This window comes from Crocuta crocuta, unplaced genomic scaffold, assembly GCF_008692635.1.
Source record: "Crocuta crocuta isolate KB4526 unplaced genomic scaffold, BGI_CrCroc_1.0 scaffold61, whole genome shotgun sequence".
In the NCBI taxonomy this organism is placed as follows: Eukaryota; Metazoa; Chordata; class Mammalia; order Carnivora; family Hyaenidae; genus Crocuta; species Crocuta crocuta.
Genome location: NW_027528369.1, coordinates 4,955,814 through 4,973,986, shown reverse-complemented (window position 1 = coordinate 4,973,986; position 18,173 = coordinate 4,955,814). Strand labels below are relative to the sequence as shown.

The 18,173-nt window shown below is 45.8% G+C and overlaps 1 protein-coding gene across 1 annotated transcript in view; it reads left to right on the top strand.

The window, feature by feature from the left end:
- LOC144223351 (polycystin-1-like protein 2) overlaps positions 1-18,173 on the top strand; it is a 92,296-nt gene that overhangs the window by 6,288 nt on the left and 67,835 nt on the right. Inside the window, exons 4-7 of the mRNA XM_077754056.1 lie at positions 1,537-1,647; positions 4,453-4,600; positions 14,330-14,559; positions 16,316-16,717. Coding sequence (XP_077610182.1) covers positions 1,537-1,647; positions 4,453-4,600; positions 14,330-14,559; positions 16,316-16,717 — 891 coding nt within the window. The remainder of the gene's footprint in view (positions 1-1,536; positions 1,648-4,452; positions 4,601-14,329; positions 14,560-16,315; positions 16,718-18,173) is intronic.

Here is an 18,173-nt window from a genome sequence, read left to right as displayed (position 1 = left end):
ACAGTCTTGGTGGCATCTCTTGTTCATGTGGGAGAGTTTCTCTATGGCCTTATTTTTCTGAATCAGGTGAAATCAGCCTGTGAGCTGCATTTGCCTGGTGACAAGGGTTCAGTTTCAGGAATTACAGGGGCTCCCTGCACCCTCCTGGGGGCCACAAAGGTCTTAGAAACCTGTATCATCCAGGACGTAGGGATGCCCCTCCTCTCTGCTGTGGTTATTAGTGTCGGGTCTGCAGGGTCCCAGGAAGGCAGGTGGTCTCTTGCTTCTTGGCCAAGTGAGGAGGCAGCAGTCTGTGCCCAAGCTGGGAGCTCTGGGGCCTCAGGCTGAGTCTCCCCACATACGCCTCTCAGCAATTCGCTGAGGGCCTCTGCCTCCACCCAAAGGCTTGTGAAGATTCCTGGAGGAATGCCCTGTATTCCCAGAATCTGCCAAGCAGCCTCGTGCCCCGCTTGGGGAAAATGCTGCCTCTCCCTGGGAAAGCGACTTGCCCTTCTCCCTTCCGTATCAGCCCAGCATTGTCCCTGGTCCCCTGGGAGCAGGTGTAGGGGCAGGAGATGCTGACGTCAGCCACGTGGCTCCCACTCACTCTCCCTATTGCTCTGGCATTGCTGAGGCTGTGGCCCCTCGGAGCGGGAAAGGCCTGGACTGGATGGGCTGACGAATGTGCCTCTCTCATGACGGAACTGCCCCCCACTGAGGGGACCGAGTGGGTTATTCCGCAAAGGCCCAGGTGCAAGTTTCCAAACTTGCAGCCACCTCCAGAAAGCACATTGGAGGGGAACCTTGCATCCTCTTGGGAAAGGTCAGAGGAGCAGATCTGGGCAGGATCTGGAAGGGTCTGTTTGTATCTAAGCAGCAGGCTCACTCATTCATTCGGTCAGTTGGTCAGTGAACATTCATTGAGCCTAACATCATGCCATGCTCTATCCTGGGATGAATCAAGCAGTTTGTTTTTCAAAGAGCTCACAGTCTAATGGGGAGACAGATATGAATACAAACAATCACCTAGTACTGTGCTCAACGCCACAACAGAAGAGAGCAAAGGCTCTCTTTGTATTTACTCATGCAAAACTCATTTCGTACCTGCTAGGTGCTGGGTACTGTTCTGTGTGCTGGAACTATGAGATCATGACCTGAGCTGCGGTCAGATGCCTAACCAACTGAGCCACCCAGTTGCCCCTAGAAATTCTAAGTAAATTCTTAAGCTGACCTCTACACCCACTGAATCAGAAGTGCTGGGGTTGGGGCCTGGAAATCTCTGTCTTCCAAAGCCTTCCAGAAGATTCTGGCATATTCTAAGATTTGAGAACCGCTGTGCTGGCCCCTGAGCAGCTTGAGGGAAAGAATCCTACTTCTTTCTCCCCCTAGGACCTAGTCCCCTGCCTGGTCTTCTGTGGACACCAGCAGAGATTTGTTGGGCAGAAGGTGGGTGAATGAATGAATGAATGAATGAGAGGTCATTCATCTCTGACTGAACCTGTCCCTTTCTGTCCTTCCTGCTATTCCTGCTTCTTCTGGGATTCGGGCACTTCCCAGGTCAGTGCCAGGGGCTGCAGGTGTGCCAGGTGGCCGCAGATGGGACCTACTTCAGAGACCTGTGCCCCACCCAGGGCAGCTACCTGTGGGTGCAGTACCAGTGCCAGGAAGGTGAGTTTCCAGCTTGCCTGGACATGGGAATTCCCTGATTTCCACACCAGGTGCAGCCCCACTTGGAGCAGAGGGAGCGGACACTCCTGGGTGCCGATCTGTGTACTAAAACTTCCTCAGTCCCCCCTCATGCCCTGCAGCCTGGCCTCCTCACCTGACTTAGCTTCTTGGGGTAAAGAGTTTGAGACTCCGGTTGCAGAAATGAACTGTCAAGCCAGAAATTAAATTTCCTGGAAAACCCGACAAACACATCAGACAAGACCAACATTGCTTGATGGAACAAAGTCAAAAGATCTCATTCCCACACCCCATACCCACCTTGACCACCGCCCTTCCTGTAAACTGCATTTTAGATTATGCATAGACTTTTAAAAACTCGAAAGTCACAAAAATAGCCTGTATAACCACAATTTATAAAAGTTTTATAAATCAAGAAAGAATTCCTCCCTTCAATTCTCCAGTCCTACTCATAAGGAAACCACTGTTAAGTGTTTAGTGTTAAGTCCTTTCCTGCTCTTTATTTTTTTAATGTTTGTTTGTTTGTTTGTTTGTTTATGAGAGAGAGAGAATGAGTGGGTAAGGGGCAGAGAAAGAGGGAGAGAGAGAATCCCAAGCAGGCTCCGAGCTGTCAGCACAGAGCCAAACACAGGACTCTATCTCCTGAACCATGCGATCATGACCTGAGCTGAGCTAAGAGTTGGACCTTTAAGTGACTGAGCCACCCAGGGGCCCTACTTCCTTGCTTTCTAAACTCTTTTCAGACATGGCTGTATATACGTAAATTAAAATCATGTTAAATATATTAGTTTACAGCTCAATTTTTTTTTTTTACTTAATAATATATTCTGGACATCTCTCCAAGTCACGATCTATTCTTTTAATGACTGCATAGTGTCCCATCATAAGATTATGTCAAAATTTATTGAAGCAGCCCCCTGTTGATGGACATTTAGGCTGTTTCTGATCTTCTGCTGTTAGGTATCACTTTGCACTCATTCTCGTGCATGTATCTTGACAAGTGCTGGATTCTGCTCAGAGGAGAGGTCTCTGGGTCACAGGGTATGTGCACTTTAAATGCTCACAGAAATTGCCAAATTACACTCCGAAGTGGCCGCACTGATCTGCACGCCTACTAACAGCATATCAGAGCACTGCGTTCCCCTAAGGCAACATTCTGCCATCGTCCAGGGAATCGGTCACGACACACCTCCCACGGAGGACATGAGTGATGGTGCAGGGAGCTCTGAAGGGAAAGAGCGAGTCAGGGAATGCTGGGGGCCCCAGGGGCAATCCAGGAGAGCAGGGTCTGTGAGGCGGGACACTGCACAGAGAAGACAAGTTCTACCGGTGCCGTCAGTGTCCTGGGCGCGCTGGGGCGGAGTGAGAGGGAGCAGGATGTCTTCGTTCTGTTTTCTGGGAAGGAGAGGCCACGTGTTTTGGCAGCGCTTTCCATTTGGTGGTTTTGCTAATGGACAAAGGGTGCCCTTTGGAGATCTGCCCGTCGCAGTGTGGCCGTCACTGGACAAATGCATCACTTAGGCCAGAGGGTGTATTGAGTCTGGTGACCCCGGACCAAATTTTCTGCACTGATTTCGATTTCAAATATCCTGCCCCTTGGGAACCGGTGTGCTCTGATCAGTGTTTCTGATTTGTAAAGGGAGAGACCCTAGCCAGCAGTCCCCGACCCCATGCCTCCTGCCACAGTGCCCAGAAAGCCCCTGCTGCTGCCTGAGTTTCCTCAGGCGGCTGTGAATCGGGACCACGAAGGCTTTCCGACTAGCTCAGAAAAAGGCCTTTTCATGTGCATTCAGCTTCTTTTCTCTTTTTTCTTCTCCATTTGTGCTCAGAAACTGAAAGAATCTGTGGCACAAATTAATTAGCCTGGGGCTGCATAAAGCCCCAGCAAGTTCTATGCCCCTCCCTGTCCTCCATGCCAGTTTTGAAAGCTCAGGTTTTGTAAAATAATGTGCACTAAATGCCTCACAATGAATCCTTGGCCACCTTAGCCAAGGAGATCTTTCTAAAGGTGATTTGCCTTTTTGTCTTTTTAAACATGATGAAATACATTTAGACAATCAACAGAATCCTGGTTAAATAAATTAGAAGACACTGTGTAGCTATTGAAAAGAACAAGGCAGCTTTGAGTTCATACAGAACTATCTCCAAGATATACTAGGTGGAAGGAAAAAAAAAGGGAAAGTGCCAAATAGTGAGCACAGTGTGCACCATTTGTAAGAACAGAAAAGTATGTGTGTGCTTGGAATGTGTAGGTATCCCTGGAAGGTGATCCGGGATATTGGTAACAATGACTGACTCTGGGGACACAGAAGAATGACAGGGGAGGGAGGCTTTCTTCTCATGCCCTTTATACATTTCAAATTCTGTACCTTAGTCATGTGTTACCTATGAATGAAAGATAAAATTCAAAAGAACTTTAAAGGGGCACCTGGGTGGCTCAGTCATTTAAGCGTCCAACTTTGGCTCAGGTCATGATCTCATGGTTTGTGGGTTCAAGCCCCACGTCAGGCTCTGTGCTGACAGTTCAGAGCCTGGATCCTGCTTCGGCTTTGTGTCTCCTTCTCTCTCTCTGCCCCTCCCATGCCTCTGTCTCTCTCTGTCTCTCTGACTCTTTCTCAAAAATAAATAAGCATTAAAAAAAAGTAAAAACAAAATGAAATTTAAAACACTTTTTAAAAAGCCCCACCTAAAGATAAAAGACAGGTGGATAGAAGGGAGTATGTTTTAAACAGAGGCATGCAATTTTGCTTTGTGATGCCACACAGCATTTTCCTTTTTGATCTGTAGGCCTGCAGCTGATGGTGTCCAATGAGAGTTTCATCTTTGACAATGTCACCATCTCCTTGACATGGCTCCTCTCTCCCTACATCGGAAAACTTTCATGTATAATTAGTACAGGAGATGGCCACACTTTTGATCCCTTCTACCCTCCCAGGTAAGAGGAATCTCTGAGCCTTGAGTCAGGATGTATCAGTCAGCTTCTGCTGCATAACGAAACATCCCAAAGCTTAGTAGCTTAGGATATTTATTATTCCTCATGGCTCTTTGGGTCAGCTAGATGGCTTTGCATATCTGGGCCAGCCCAGATGGGGGCGGGCGGCCTCAGAAGTCCTCACCTATATGTCTGGTGATTAGCTGAATATTGGCTAAGGGCATGCAGTGCTTACCACCCAACAGGCTAGCCTAGCCTCACTGGCATGGTGGCAGAAGGTTTCTAGCGGCAAGTGAGAACAAGGCCTACTGTGCAAACTCTTCAAATCTCTACTTGTATCACATTTTCTAATGTCTTATTGGCCAAAGTAAGTTCCATGGCCACGCCCAGGGTCTACAGGTGGAGAGAGAGACTCTACCTGTTGATGGAAGGAACGGCAGGGCCACAGTACAAAGGAGCATACATACAGGAATGGGGAGGAGTGGCAGTATGGAGGCCACGTGACCAGTCGTGAAGAGCTGGGTCCTTACGGCTTGGCTCTGTGTAGAATCTCTCCTGGGTCACTGTCCAAGGAGTTGGTAATGAGGTGAAATAGATGCTCACCTGGACATGGGAATGTGTTCTGTTGGTAAAATGATAAATAAGAATAGTAGCACTATTAATAATGGTCNGAAGAGCTGGGTCCTTACGGCTTGGCTCTGTGTAGAATCTCTCCTGGGTCACTGTCCAAGGAGTTGGTAATGAGGTGAAATAGATGCTCACCTGGACATGGGAATGTGTTCTGTTGGTAAGAATGATAAATAAGAATAGTAGCACTATTAATAATGGTTCAGCCAATGAGTGAAATAAGTCAGGCAGAGAAGGACAACTATCGTATGTTTGCATGTATAGGAGGATTAGGAGGAACTGAGCTGAGGAACGAGGGGGAGAAGGGGGGAAATGGTGGAGGAAAGGGAGAGAGGCAAACCATGAGAGACTCTTGAATGCTGACAAAAACTGAGGACTGATGGATGTGGGGGGGAGGGGGGATGGGCATGGAGGAGGGCACTTGTGGGGATGAGCACTGGGTGTTATGTGGAAACTAATTTGACAATAAACTATTTGTAAAAAAAAAAAAAAACCTCCAGCCAAGCAGCTTTCACATATAATCTCACTTAATCCACACTACAAACCCTATCGGCTAGAGCTGTACTAGCCAGCAGAATAGCCACTTACTACATAAGCTACTGGGCACTAGAAATGTGGCAGGTCTTAATTAATGTAATTAATGTAAAATACATATGAGATTTTGAAAATTTAGCCCCCACCACCAACCTCTCCTAAAAAATGTAAAGTATCTCAATAATTTTTAAAGATTGATTACATGTTGAAATGAAAGTATTTTGGATATATTGGGTTAAAGAAAATAAATTATTATTTTAAAATTTATTTATTTTACCTATTCTTACTTTTTCAACGTGGCTATTAGAACATACACACAGCTGGTGCACACTGTATTTCTATTGGTCAGTGCTGAGCTGGGTAATTATCATTTTGTTTTTATGGACAAAGCAGCTGAGGCTCAGAGAGGTACCGTGGCAGTGCCCAAGGCACACAGCTTGTGAGTGGCAATGCGGTGACGCCAGTCAGGGCTTTGTGGCATCAGATCTGAGGCTCTCAGGCCCCTGGTAGATTACACAGCATGAAGGCACTGGACTCTGCATCCTCTAGGGGAGCATAACCCACCCCACCCCTGGCCTCATGGCAGCTGAACTCAATTAATAACATTTCAAAGCCCTACCTGGGCCTCGGGTAAGCTCCGTTCTGCTCTGCTGGGTATCCCCAAAATAATCCAGAACTTCCAGATGCTCACTGGGTTGGGGGCTTCTTACAGGGGTGTTCGGTTCAACATGAATCCCCAGGGAAGTCAGGGAGGCTCGTAAGCCCTGTTCCTAACCCTACACATCTGCAGTTCCATCCTGTGGGGAGCTGGAGGCTCTGAATCCAGTCCTGTACGTGCTCAGCACTGCTGGAAGGCCTGGCTGGGGCAGCCAAGAGGGGCCAGCCCTGTCCATGGCCCAGAGCTGACCCTGTGAGTGCAGATTTCAAACTCGACAGCATTCTGAGGCCTCAGGCGCCGTGCTGTGTGCCCAGAAGCTAAGGTTCTAATCCCAGCTGCTGCTCACATGTGTGAGGTAATTTCCGATCTTGGGTTTCCATTTCCTTCCCTGTCACATTAATATTGATGGCTCTCTTGTTTCGTGGAGTAAAATGAGAAATTACACGTGAAGATGCTTTGGGAGGAAAAATGTTTAAGTGATACAAATACCCACAGCCTTCTTGTGCAGGTTTCTTACCGTTTGCGACCATGGCAACGAAAAAACAGCAAATGCTAAGCTGCACAATCGTCCAGTTCCCACATTTTATCTTAGTTATTTTTTTATAACTTTTTAATGTTTTATTTATTTCTGAGAGAGAGAGACAGCATGAGCAGGGGAGGGTCAGAGAGAGAGGGAGACACAGAATCTAAAGCAGGCTCCAGGCTCTGAGCTGTCAGCACAGAGCCAGACGCGGGGCTCGAACCCACGAACCATGAGATCATGACCTGAGCCAAAGTCGGACGCTTAACCGATTGAGCCACCCAGGTGCCCCCAGTCCCCACATTTTAAACAACTTGCATTTGGCATTTGTCGAAATCGACTGTCTGTAGCTGGGCTAAGACTTTAGTTATACAAAGACATTCCAGTAATAAACAAACAGTAGCTAAAAACTGGAGCAAATGGGACAAAATGCGAATTAGTCAACTCGGGATGGTGAGACCAAGGGTGTGTGCCATATTGCTCCCTGGATTCTCTGGGATTCATCTCTTTGATAATCTAAGAGAAACAATAATCAGTGTTTTTACATTTGCAATTCCTCTGAGCATTAACTGTAAGTGATTTTTTTTTTTTTTTGCCAGAAGAAATAGATGGTGGCATCCTCTGTCATCCCTCTTTCTCTCAAACAATCCAATTTCATCTATCTTAAAGACTTGCTGGACCTTGAAAATAGTCACCTATGTTCTTCTATCATTTTTGTTAACTTTGGGAGATCTATTTCTGATGCTTTCTTATCAGCAACAGCATCCTCAGCATTCAATCTAGAATATTAAAAATGGCATGAATTTTAAGTACCAGAAGTAACATACCTTGCATGAATGTTGCTGTGCTTTTCTTTTATGTGTTTGTACGGAATCCTACTTTTGCTTAAGTCCTTGTTAAGCTAAGACCTCAATGAGCCACTTCATCTCCACCCTAGACAGACAATATGAGCTGATGGAAGAGAATCCAATCTGAAATAGAAACAGCATAATAAAGTCAAAGATTTCTCCCTTAGATTTTTCTTGCCTTGCACTCCCGATGTCTTGTGTTCATCATATGTCAAGCTGTTTTGCTTTACTGTTTGTTGTGGGAAAGTTTCTATGTTTCTGAAACGTTATTATGTGCCTTATGGAACAATTTGCTAAGGTGAAATTTGTCCTTGTCCAGCATTGGGTAACTCAGCACCACCTACCGACAGATCTGGGAATTGCTGTCATTTTTGGGTCTTTTCAGAGCTGCCTCTACACACAGCTGAATTTGGAGGGGGGGGGCTTCCCTGGAAATCGTTAATTTGTAAGACAGCACAAACTTTAGAGGGACCTAGATGTGCACAGGATGTTGGGAGGTTCAGAGGAATTATGTGGAAAGTTAAGGTCATAAAGGACTGAAGTCTTTAGAGGAACCAGGCAGGATCTGTGGAGGTGGAGAAAGGGACATCATGGATGTGAAGGGGCGTGGCCTCGTCAGGTAACTGCGAGTACCACCTCTTTACACCGGGAGTTCAGGCGTTGTGGGGAAAATGAAAGATGATGCTGAAAAACTCAGAAGGGGTCTGCTCATGAAGAGCTGTGATGCTCACCAGTTAGGAGAAATTGTTTTTAGGAGAATATGTAGGTTGGGTACCAGGAAACTAATTTGGGGTGGAGCAGGTTTCCTGAGTCGGGGAGGGTTCCAAGATGGAGCAAGGGTAGAAGGTGGACTGGGATGTGCTAGCAACACAGGCCCTTCCCACCCCCACAGAGAACTCTAGAGCTGGGACCTGACCTGACTGAGGCAGGAGAGTACAACCTCTGTGCTCTAGCATTGAGTGGCCATCAGATGCCACATGGCACCTTGGGGGAGGCTGCTCCCTTTGGTCAAGGGGAAGTCCTGGAGATGGATTCAGCTGCGAGCCCTAGGCCACTAACACACCAGAGTGCTGGGGGAGGCAGACCTCGGTCTTGAAGGGCAGAATCTGGGTGACTCCCATTCGCTGCAGAGGATATTTAAGAATCTTTAAGCCATTCGGCTATATGATCTATGATTGTTACTATTGTTCCAAGAGTTACTAACAGTCACTGGGTAATTTTAAGAGCTAAATGGGACTACAAAGAAGAAAATAATTGGCACAGAATTGATTCTTAAAAATGGGTAATTGTTGCCATTACTATTACAGAAGTATACATTACTTTTATATTTAAGACTATATTTATGCTAAGTGGCATAAATCCCATCCTATTATACATACACACACACACACACACACACACACAATACCCCACAATATTTGAGTCTATCACATGCCAGGTACCTACTCAGCCACGGTCTCATTTAAACCTTACAACAACCCAGCCAGGAATGGCTCCTACCTCGTTGTATGCACAAGAGCGCCGAGATTCAGACTGGTTGAGTCAATAGGTTATGCAGGTGACTGATTGAGCCAGCAGACCTTCCTTCCAGCTTCCTACCCTTTCCATCCATCCCATCACACTGCCCAATTTGGTCAGGTGGCTTTATCCACCAAGCTGGCTAGCAACTTGTGAGTGACATGAACAAAATGGTACAGACCTTGGTATTCTTAACAATTGGACATAATGAGCAAAGAGTAAAAAATGTGAGCTCTCTTCTCCATTTTCTTTCTTTTTAAAGAAAAGCCACATCCCATTCATGTACACTATCAAAGCAGCATGTATAAATCAGTGAGTAGCAGTGTCTTCAACTAATTCTTAAACTTTTTATTGGAGCATAAGATATGTACAAAAAACTGCACAAAAAAGATACAGCTCAGTTAATTTCTACACAGTGAACACATCCATGTAACCAGCATTCAGTCAAGAAACAAAACGGGAACATTCTCCCAGGAATCCTCCCTGGGGCCCCAAGGCTACCAATTTCTACCACTGTCGATCAGTGCAACCTGTTTGAAACTTCTATAAATGGAATCATAAATTGTATTCTCTTTTGTGTCTGACTTCTGCTCAATAGTATATTTTTTGAAATCTATCCATATTGTTGTATATAATTGTGATTTCTTTTTTCTCATTCCTGTAGAACATTCCATCAGATGGATATTCCTCACTTTACTTACCCCTTTCTAGTGCTGGTAGGACTTTGGGTGGTTTCCCACTTGGACAATTGCCAACTGCGCAGCTCTGAACATTTGAGCACAGGTCTTTGGTGCACTGTGTACACATTTTTGTTGGGTTTGCACCCAGGAATGGAATTGCTGGCTCATAGGATCGTCACAAAATGTTAAGTTGTTGCGTCCATTGCTTTGTTCTCTGAGCAGATCTTCCTTTGTTGGCAGCAGTTTCTAAAAGCACTTTGCGCTCTTCTCCCTCCAGTGAGATCCCTGGGAGACAAATCAGGAAAAGTCCGTTTCTCTGCCTTTTAGTCCTGAGCACTTTCAGTTGGCACCAGAGCTCAAGGAATGGAATGAATCGCTTCTTCCAGGCAGATCCCTGAAAAACAGCTCAGATTTTGCTATTCAAAACCATCCTTCCCATTTCTCTAAAGAGTTAGTGTTTTCTTGTCCTGAAATCCACATAGTCTGATATTTGTAGAGCCTACTCCAGTGTTCTTTTGATTAGTGTTTGCTGGTGAAAGTTCTATACTTTTACTTTTAACTTATCCATGTCATTATATTTATTGAAAATTTTTAAACTTTCTTTTGAGAGTGAGGGTGACTGCGTGAGCAGGGGAGGGGCAGAGAGAAAGGGGGAGAGAGAGAATCCCAAGCAGGCTTGTGCTGTCAGCAGACCCAGCCTGATACACGGCTTGATCCCACAAACTGTGAGGTCATGACCTGAGCAGAAACCAAGAGTTGGCTGCTTAACTGAGACACCCAGGCACCCCTTTATCATTATGTTTAAAGTGGGCTTCTGGTCGACAGTCTACGGTTGAGACTTTTTTTTTTAAATCCCATCTAGTACAATAATTGCTGTGTTTAGACCATTTATAAGTAATGTAACTATGGATATAGTTAGATTTAGGTCTACTATTTTGTTGTTTTCTGTTTGCCCCTCTGTTTATTTTCTCTCTGTTCTTCTCCTTTCTTGCCCTCTTTTGGATTATTTGACTATTTTTAGCGTTCCATTTTAACATATCTATTAGCTTTTTTGGTTATAGCTCTTTTTATTACTTTTTTAGTAGTTGCTTCAGGGACTACAATATACATATCCAACCTTTCACAGTCTATATGGAGTTAATATTTTGCTTCACTAAAATGTTGAAGCTTTACTGGCATATAGGTCCCTTTGCCCACCCTCCTCTATATTATGATTGTCCTATGTACGACATTTACACACATCGAAAGCCTCTTTATTTATTTTTGAGAGAGAGGGTGAGAGAGAGGGCGCACACCAGTGGTGGAGGGGCAGAGAGAGGGAGACACAGAATCCAAAAACAGGATCCAGGCTCTGAACTGTCAGCACAGAGCCCAATGAGGGGCTCAAACCCACGAACTGTGGGATCATGATCTGAGCTGAAGTCAGATGCTTAATTGACTTGAGCCACCCAGGCACCCTGAAAATCCCTTTCAACAGTCATACACACTTAAAGAACTTAAGAGAACAAAAATAGTCTATGCATTTACCAAACTATTTACCATTACTTGTGCTCTCCTGTCATCCCTGAAATTCAAAGTTTCCCTCTGGTATCATTTCTTTTCTGCTGGAGAAACTCCCTTAAACATTTGTTTTATAGTAGATTTTTTGACAAATTCTCTTAGAGGATTTCTTTATTCCTGAGACTGTCTTTATTTTGCTTCACTTCCTGAAGGACATTTTTGCTGGATACAGAATTAGGTGTTGACAATTCTTTTCTTTCAACACTTAAAGATGTTGCCACTGTCTTCTGACTGCCATGGGTTTGAGAGGAAACCTACAGTCAGTCACATGCTGTTTTCTCTACCTATAATGTGTCATTTTTTCAGGCTTATTTTGATATTTTTTTCTTTATCTTTGATTTTCAGCAGTTTGATTACTACATGTGTGAGCATGGTTTTAACTTTTCTCCTTTTGTGGGGGGGGGTCCATGGAACTTCTTTAATCTTTACATGTATATATTTTGCCAAATTGGGTAAGTTTTCACCCTTTGTTTCTTCGGTATATTTTTCTACACTGATCTCTCTCTTCTCACTGGTGCTCCCATAACACAACTGCTTTCTCTTTTGATATTGTCACAAAAATTGGTGATGCTCTACTCTTTTAAAAATTTAATATTTTATTAATATGTCAATTTATTTCATCTTTTCTTCAGCTTGGATACTTTCTCTTGCTCGTTTTTCAAGTTCACTGGCTTTCCTCTGTCATCACTATTCTGCTATTGCAAGCATCCAGTGAATTTTTTATTTCAGATAGTTTATTTCTAAAATTTCCACTTTTTAAAAAATAGTTTCTGTTTCTCTGCTTAGAATGTCTGGCTTTCTGTTCATTTAAAGAGGGTTTACTTTTATGTTATGGAGCATGGCTGATAATTCAAGTCTGTCTGATAATTCCAACCCCTGAGTCACCCTAAAGCTGACATCTATTATGTTTTCCCTTGAGATTGTGTCAAATTGTCCTCATTCTTTGTATATCATCAAGCAATTTTGGATTATATGCTGGACATTTTGATAGTAGGTTCTGAGACTCTGGATCCTGTTAAAATCCTCTGGAAAATAGATTTTTGTTTTGTTTTAGCAGGCAACCCACTTGGTTAGGTTCAGACCACACTTTATGATTTGCCTTCTGTGGGTAGTGGGTCCCACGTAGGTGCTGTTTCCAAACGTGTGTGGGTTGGCCCTACTCATGGGCCACTCAGGGTGGTTTAATGTTGTAGTTTGATTCACACAAAGCCTTGGCTGTGTGTCTGTGGGTCTGCTTTGCACGTGCATAATGTGTGGGTGAGCTCATAGTCTGTGCTGGGTTGTTCATGGAAGTGGGGGCTCCTCCTCTCCAGATCTCTCCTTTTCAGGGTCTCCCTCACAATCTCCAGCTCCCACACATCTCTCTTCATGGCTCCTCTAGATAGAAAGATGGGTTTTCTCTTGGGAATCAGGTATCTGTATCACCCTATAGAGTCAATGCAGCTCCAAGAGAGAGGGCAGTGTGGGGCAGGGCCAAGAGAGAAAAAAAGAGAAACGACACAAAACAAAACCAGGTATTTTTTCTGTGCTCTCAGGCTCACTGGGTCCCTTCTCCTGGGTCTCTTGGCTGAACAGAGGGGATTTCTCTTGGAGTTTTTGTTTTCTTCATTCATTGTGCAGTTTCATGACTGAGGCTACCCTAGGGACAAAGCCAAGTTATAAAGGAAATTAAAAATGAAAAAAGACACAAAACAGGAAAATCCCATCTTTATGGATAATTCTTGAAGTTTGGACTTTCCTCCCCAATCTGTCTGCTGTTGTTTACTTTTCATAGTCCTCAGGAAATTTCTTTTTGAATTGTGCCCAGGTTTTAAGTTGTAATCAATGGAAGAGATAGTGGTGGGTTTACTCCTCTTGGCCAGCACCAAAAATCTGGTTTTCAAGCTTTTTCACAAATATGCTCATTTGTCAAATATTTCTCAGCATGCACTCTATGCTAGGTGCTATGTTGGGTGCCAGGTTGATAATGGAGATCTAGACAGACACCGTCTGTGCTGACGACCTGGCAGAGAAGAATGACAGTGACAGAGCAAGCACACAGGAATGAGTGTCACCCAGGAGAAGCAGTGAAGCTATAGCATTGCCTTTATTGGGAACCTAAGGAGGGCTTCCCTGAGGAGGTGATGTTTAAGTTGAGCACCAAAGCAGCAGCATGAGTGTGAGCAGAGGGATGAGGCAAGAGCGTTCCCAGCAAAGACACCAGCAACAGCACACCTGCGGGCCTTGAGGCAGTCAGAAGGTGGTACATTCCAGAAACTGAAAAGAGGTCTGAGCAGACATACAGTTGGAGGGGTGTGGCAGAAGATGGGGGTGAGGCCAGGAAGGGAGGTTATGTGGGTCTGTACAGGCCATGTTAAAGATTTTCAATTAGTTCCCTCAGGAAAATGAGAAGCTAAACATCTACCATTCTGATACATTTGGAATATGATCCCATTTTATAGGTGGGGAAAATAAGGCTCAGAAAGGTAGGCTGGGGCATAGTATTTTACAGATGAGAGGAGATTTACATGAGCCACAGAGGAAATAAATAGCAGAAAAAGGATTTGTAACCAAATATTTGTCTCCCCGATTGGTCACTGCTATTTCTTCCACTCCCACCTGCTCTAGACATCTCAACATGACCTTTGTGAACATCAAGAACTTTGACATGTAGCATCTCTTTCTTCATCTGTTTATCTTTGCGGGGCGGGGGAGGTGCAAGGTCGGTGAGTGCATATGTGCACACATGTGTGTGAATGCATGTGTTTGTGTGTCCCCAACATTGCTAACACTGACTATTGCTGGCAGTTTATCCAGCAACGTGATCCACCAGTTCACAGCCCCTGGGGAATATACTGTGTTTGCCGAGTGCACAACCAGTGAGTGGCATGTGATGGCTCAGAAGCATGTGACAATCCGAGACAAGATGGAAAGGCTCAGTGTGACTGGGTGCTCCAGCCTGTCCATGGTGGGAGCCAGCCCTCTCTGCCGTGCCATCTTCGGAGAACCACTGTGGATTCAGGTGGTACTTGATGGAGGTGAGTCTACAGAAATGGTCAAGGTCAAAGCAAACTTGATTTTCCCCAGATCTATCCATCCACCTCCCAGACTTTAATAAATACTAACAGCACTCATGTATCCAGTTAGCTTTTTAGCTATTCAATTTATTTAGCACCTAGTATGTGCTCGGAACTGATCTGAGTGCTTTATATGTCCTAGCCCCCCCCAGTAGGTACTATTATCATCTCCATTTTACAGATGAAGAAATGGAGGGAAGGTTCAGAAATTGGCTTGAAGTCACAAGGCTAGTAAGCTAAGTGAAGCTCTATGTCTTCCGGATGCCCTTCTTTACCACACTCCCGTCAGAACGAAATTTCCAAGTCACTCCTTGTTGGGAAACTTGAATAGGATGGGGAGAGCTACCAGCTGGGCCTGTGCCCATGCCAGTGTGGCCAGCGTTGACCAGCTTGGCACAAACATGCTGCCCCCAGTCAGGACTGCTGTGGAGCCACACACACTATGACAGCCATAGCAGCTGTTATGGCTGGTGTCTCTTCTGATTGGTCAGTTTCTTTTCTGATTGGTCACAGAGGCCATTCTGATTAGTCAAAGTGTCCTTTCTGATTGGTCACAGCATCTGTTCTGATTGGTCACAGTGTTAGTTCTGATTTATCAGAACATCCATCCTATTTGGTTGGGACCCGTGTACTTTGAGTTGTTAAACATGCTGAGTATCCTCCCTTTTCTCAGTGGAGACCCTACCAACTAAGACCCATCCGCATCTGGGGCACCATCTTTCTTCCAGGCACGGGTCCTGTTTGAGATCTGGACAGAAGCCTGTTGGGGTAAACTGCGTGGCACAGAGCTGCAGAGGTGAAGACGTGGCTCAGTCTGACCTCACAGCTCCTGGAGCCTCACCCAGCAGAGATATAACGGAGCTCAAACACAGGGTCCTTTAACACACTCCTCGGGGCTCCTCTCTGTCCCGGTGCACTTGTTGGCCAAAAATGGCTCCTATGTGCACCAAGGAAACCTAGAATAATCCTTCATTTATGTTTTCATTCTACAAATATTATTGCCTACTGTTTGCCAAGTGTGGGGAGAGAGAGCAGAACCATGGGAGTCAGAGGGCACCATCATCATGGTCTTAATCATCATCATTAACTTCGTCTTCGCTCAAACAAGAAATACCCTAGCTTGGTTTTTGTTGGAAAGAATCCTAATTTGTTGGTTTAAATCAGAGTTTTAGAGTCAACCACAATATTTAGCATCCAGTTAGGACTGCCAGCCCCAACCTACAAGGGAGCCCATCTCAAGGTGAACAGGCTGAGTTGTGGTACACGGTTTCCGGTGGACCCCCTCCCCCCAGGTGGAAGGAAACGGCTTAGAACAAGGCTGGAGGCTAATTCTCATGCATAACAATCAGCCACACTTTGGGAGATGCTCCCTTTTTAGCCTTCCACCCTCCAAGGACAAACCTGTCAACAAAATGTTCTAGTTCTTGTATTTTCATTACAAACTTTTAAGTTTATGGGTGACACATGCAGAGTATAAAGCAGAATATGCAGATGAGCAGAGAGGACCCAAAAAGAAAAATCACTCATAAACCCCATACTCAGAGATCATCACTGTTAATACCTGCGGGTGGGCCTTATCCCTTCACACGTCTTCACGGCTATACTGTCTCCATGTCTATATCCCGAACCTGACCTCAGAGCTTGAGTCTCAACTATCTCAGTACAGTCTACTGCATGGTTGTTGCCAACATTCTTAAATATTTCTTACCCCACATAGGAAGAGGCGTGACTTACACGGTGCTGTCGGGGAATACAACCCTGGCTGAGTTCACCACACCAAGCGGCCTGCTACCCTACAACCTGACCCTGGACAGAGCAGCCCAGCAGAGGATGGGCCCAGGGACGCACCACCTGGAGATCCGAGCCACCAGCAACACCACTTCTGCTCCCTCCAGGAACATCACAGTCCACTTTGTGGAGCCTCTGTCAGGGCTACGGGCCTCCTGGGGTTCTGACCACTTGGAGCTTGGACAAGACCTACTGGTCAACGTCTCAGTGGCTCGTGGCACACCAGAGAGGCTGACCTTTGAAGTGACAGGACTCACTGCAACCTTCTCCCATGAAGAAGAGAGCCTTGAGGGGCCATTTGGGATTTACTCTGTGGCAGTTCCTCTTGAAGGTACTTGGGGTGGGTGGGTCCCCTCCCAAAGGTCCCTCCTCTTCCTCTCCTGACTCTGTGTGCAGGATCCTGCCAGCCTGTGTCTGTGTGTTCTGGACACAAATGTGGTTCAGAGCATCCAGCCTTGGCCACAAAATAAGAAGAGACATCTGATCTGCCCTCAGAGCTTAGAGTCACAGGGGTTCTCAACTGTGGTACTTCTGATGTTTGGGGCTGGATCATTTTTTGTTGTTGTTGCTGTTGTTGTGGGGACTGTCCTGCACACTGTAGGGTGTTTATTGCCATCCCTGGCCTCTACCCACTAGACATCAGTAGCACCAGCCTCCTACATACAGCCAGAAATGCCTCCAGACATGGCCAACTGTCCCCTGGGTGGCAAAATCTCCCCCACTGAGAACCACTGGAGGAGAGCTGGAGGATTCCAATTTTTCCATCATTTCTAGAGGAGAGTGTGGTTCGGGGGAAACTGCAGTCCATGCCCTTCAGGGAGAGAGAGATAAAAACAAGGTGGGAGAGGGAAGGACAAGAGAGGAAGTGTCACGTCATGATGCTGGCTGGAATAGAGATAGGGTGACAGACTGGCTGGCACCAAAGGAGGAGACTAGAGCAGACATTTGCATTTAATCTGGAGAGAACAGGAGTCCTTCAAAGCAAGGTGGTGAAGTCAGCAGCCAGGGATGCGATGAGGGTCACAGAGTCCCCAGCCCACCAAGCACCCTGCCTACCTTCCCACGGATCTCAGAAGTATATAAAATACTGTGCTGGTGTGGGGCTACCATGCCCTCAAGCAGCAGATTTAGCAATACAGATAGCAGGCTAAATGACACACTTGAGAAGAAAAACATTGCAACTGCGCCAGGTATCAAAGGTCCAGCTTGGAACAGGAAGAATCCAGAGTGAAATGAAATGACAGTGGAAAACATACACAGTATATAGGCTAGAATTCAAATGCAAATTAATTTTTGTCTTCTACAAAAGTCGCTTGGCAGGGGATAATAGCTAAAATCTCTAACGCCCTGTGAAGTTTTGGCTCACTCTTAGATGATAAGTAGGCTTCTCCCCACAAGAAACAGATTTGGACGCCTGCAGAGACGAAGGGGGTGAGGGGAAAGGAAAGGGCACCAGGTAGGGCAGGAAGACCCTCACTTGGCAGCCCTGGCCCGGCCCTGGCAGGCCTTGCTCCTCGGGCCCAGCAGATGTTTGCAGCTGCCTCTTGCAGCAGCTTCTGTGGGCTTTTGAGCCCCTGCTGTGTCCCTGGCTTCTGGGGGGTGGGGAGGGCAAGCCAAACATCTGGTCCTCAGAAAATTCTCGCTTTTTATTTGGCCAGCTACCAGTAGTTTTCCAAATACAAGAATGGAGCTCTTTCTTCCCTCCCATCCTCCCTCTCACTCCACTCCCTGTCACAGACTGTCCTTCAAGGGTGTGAGAAAGGAACCTGTTCATAGGGGTCCCCGAT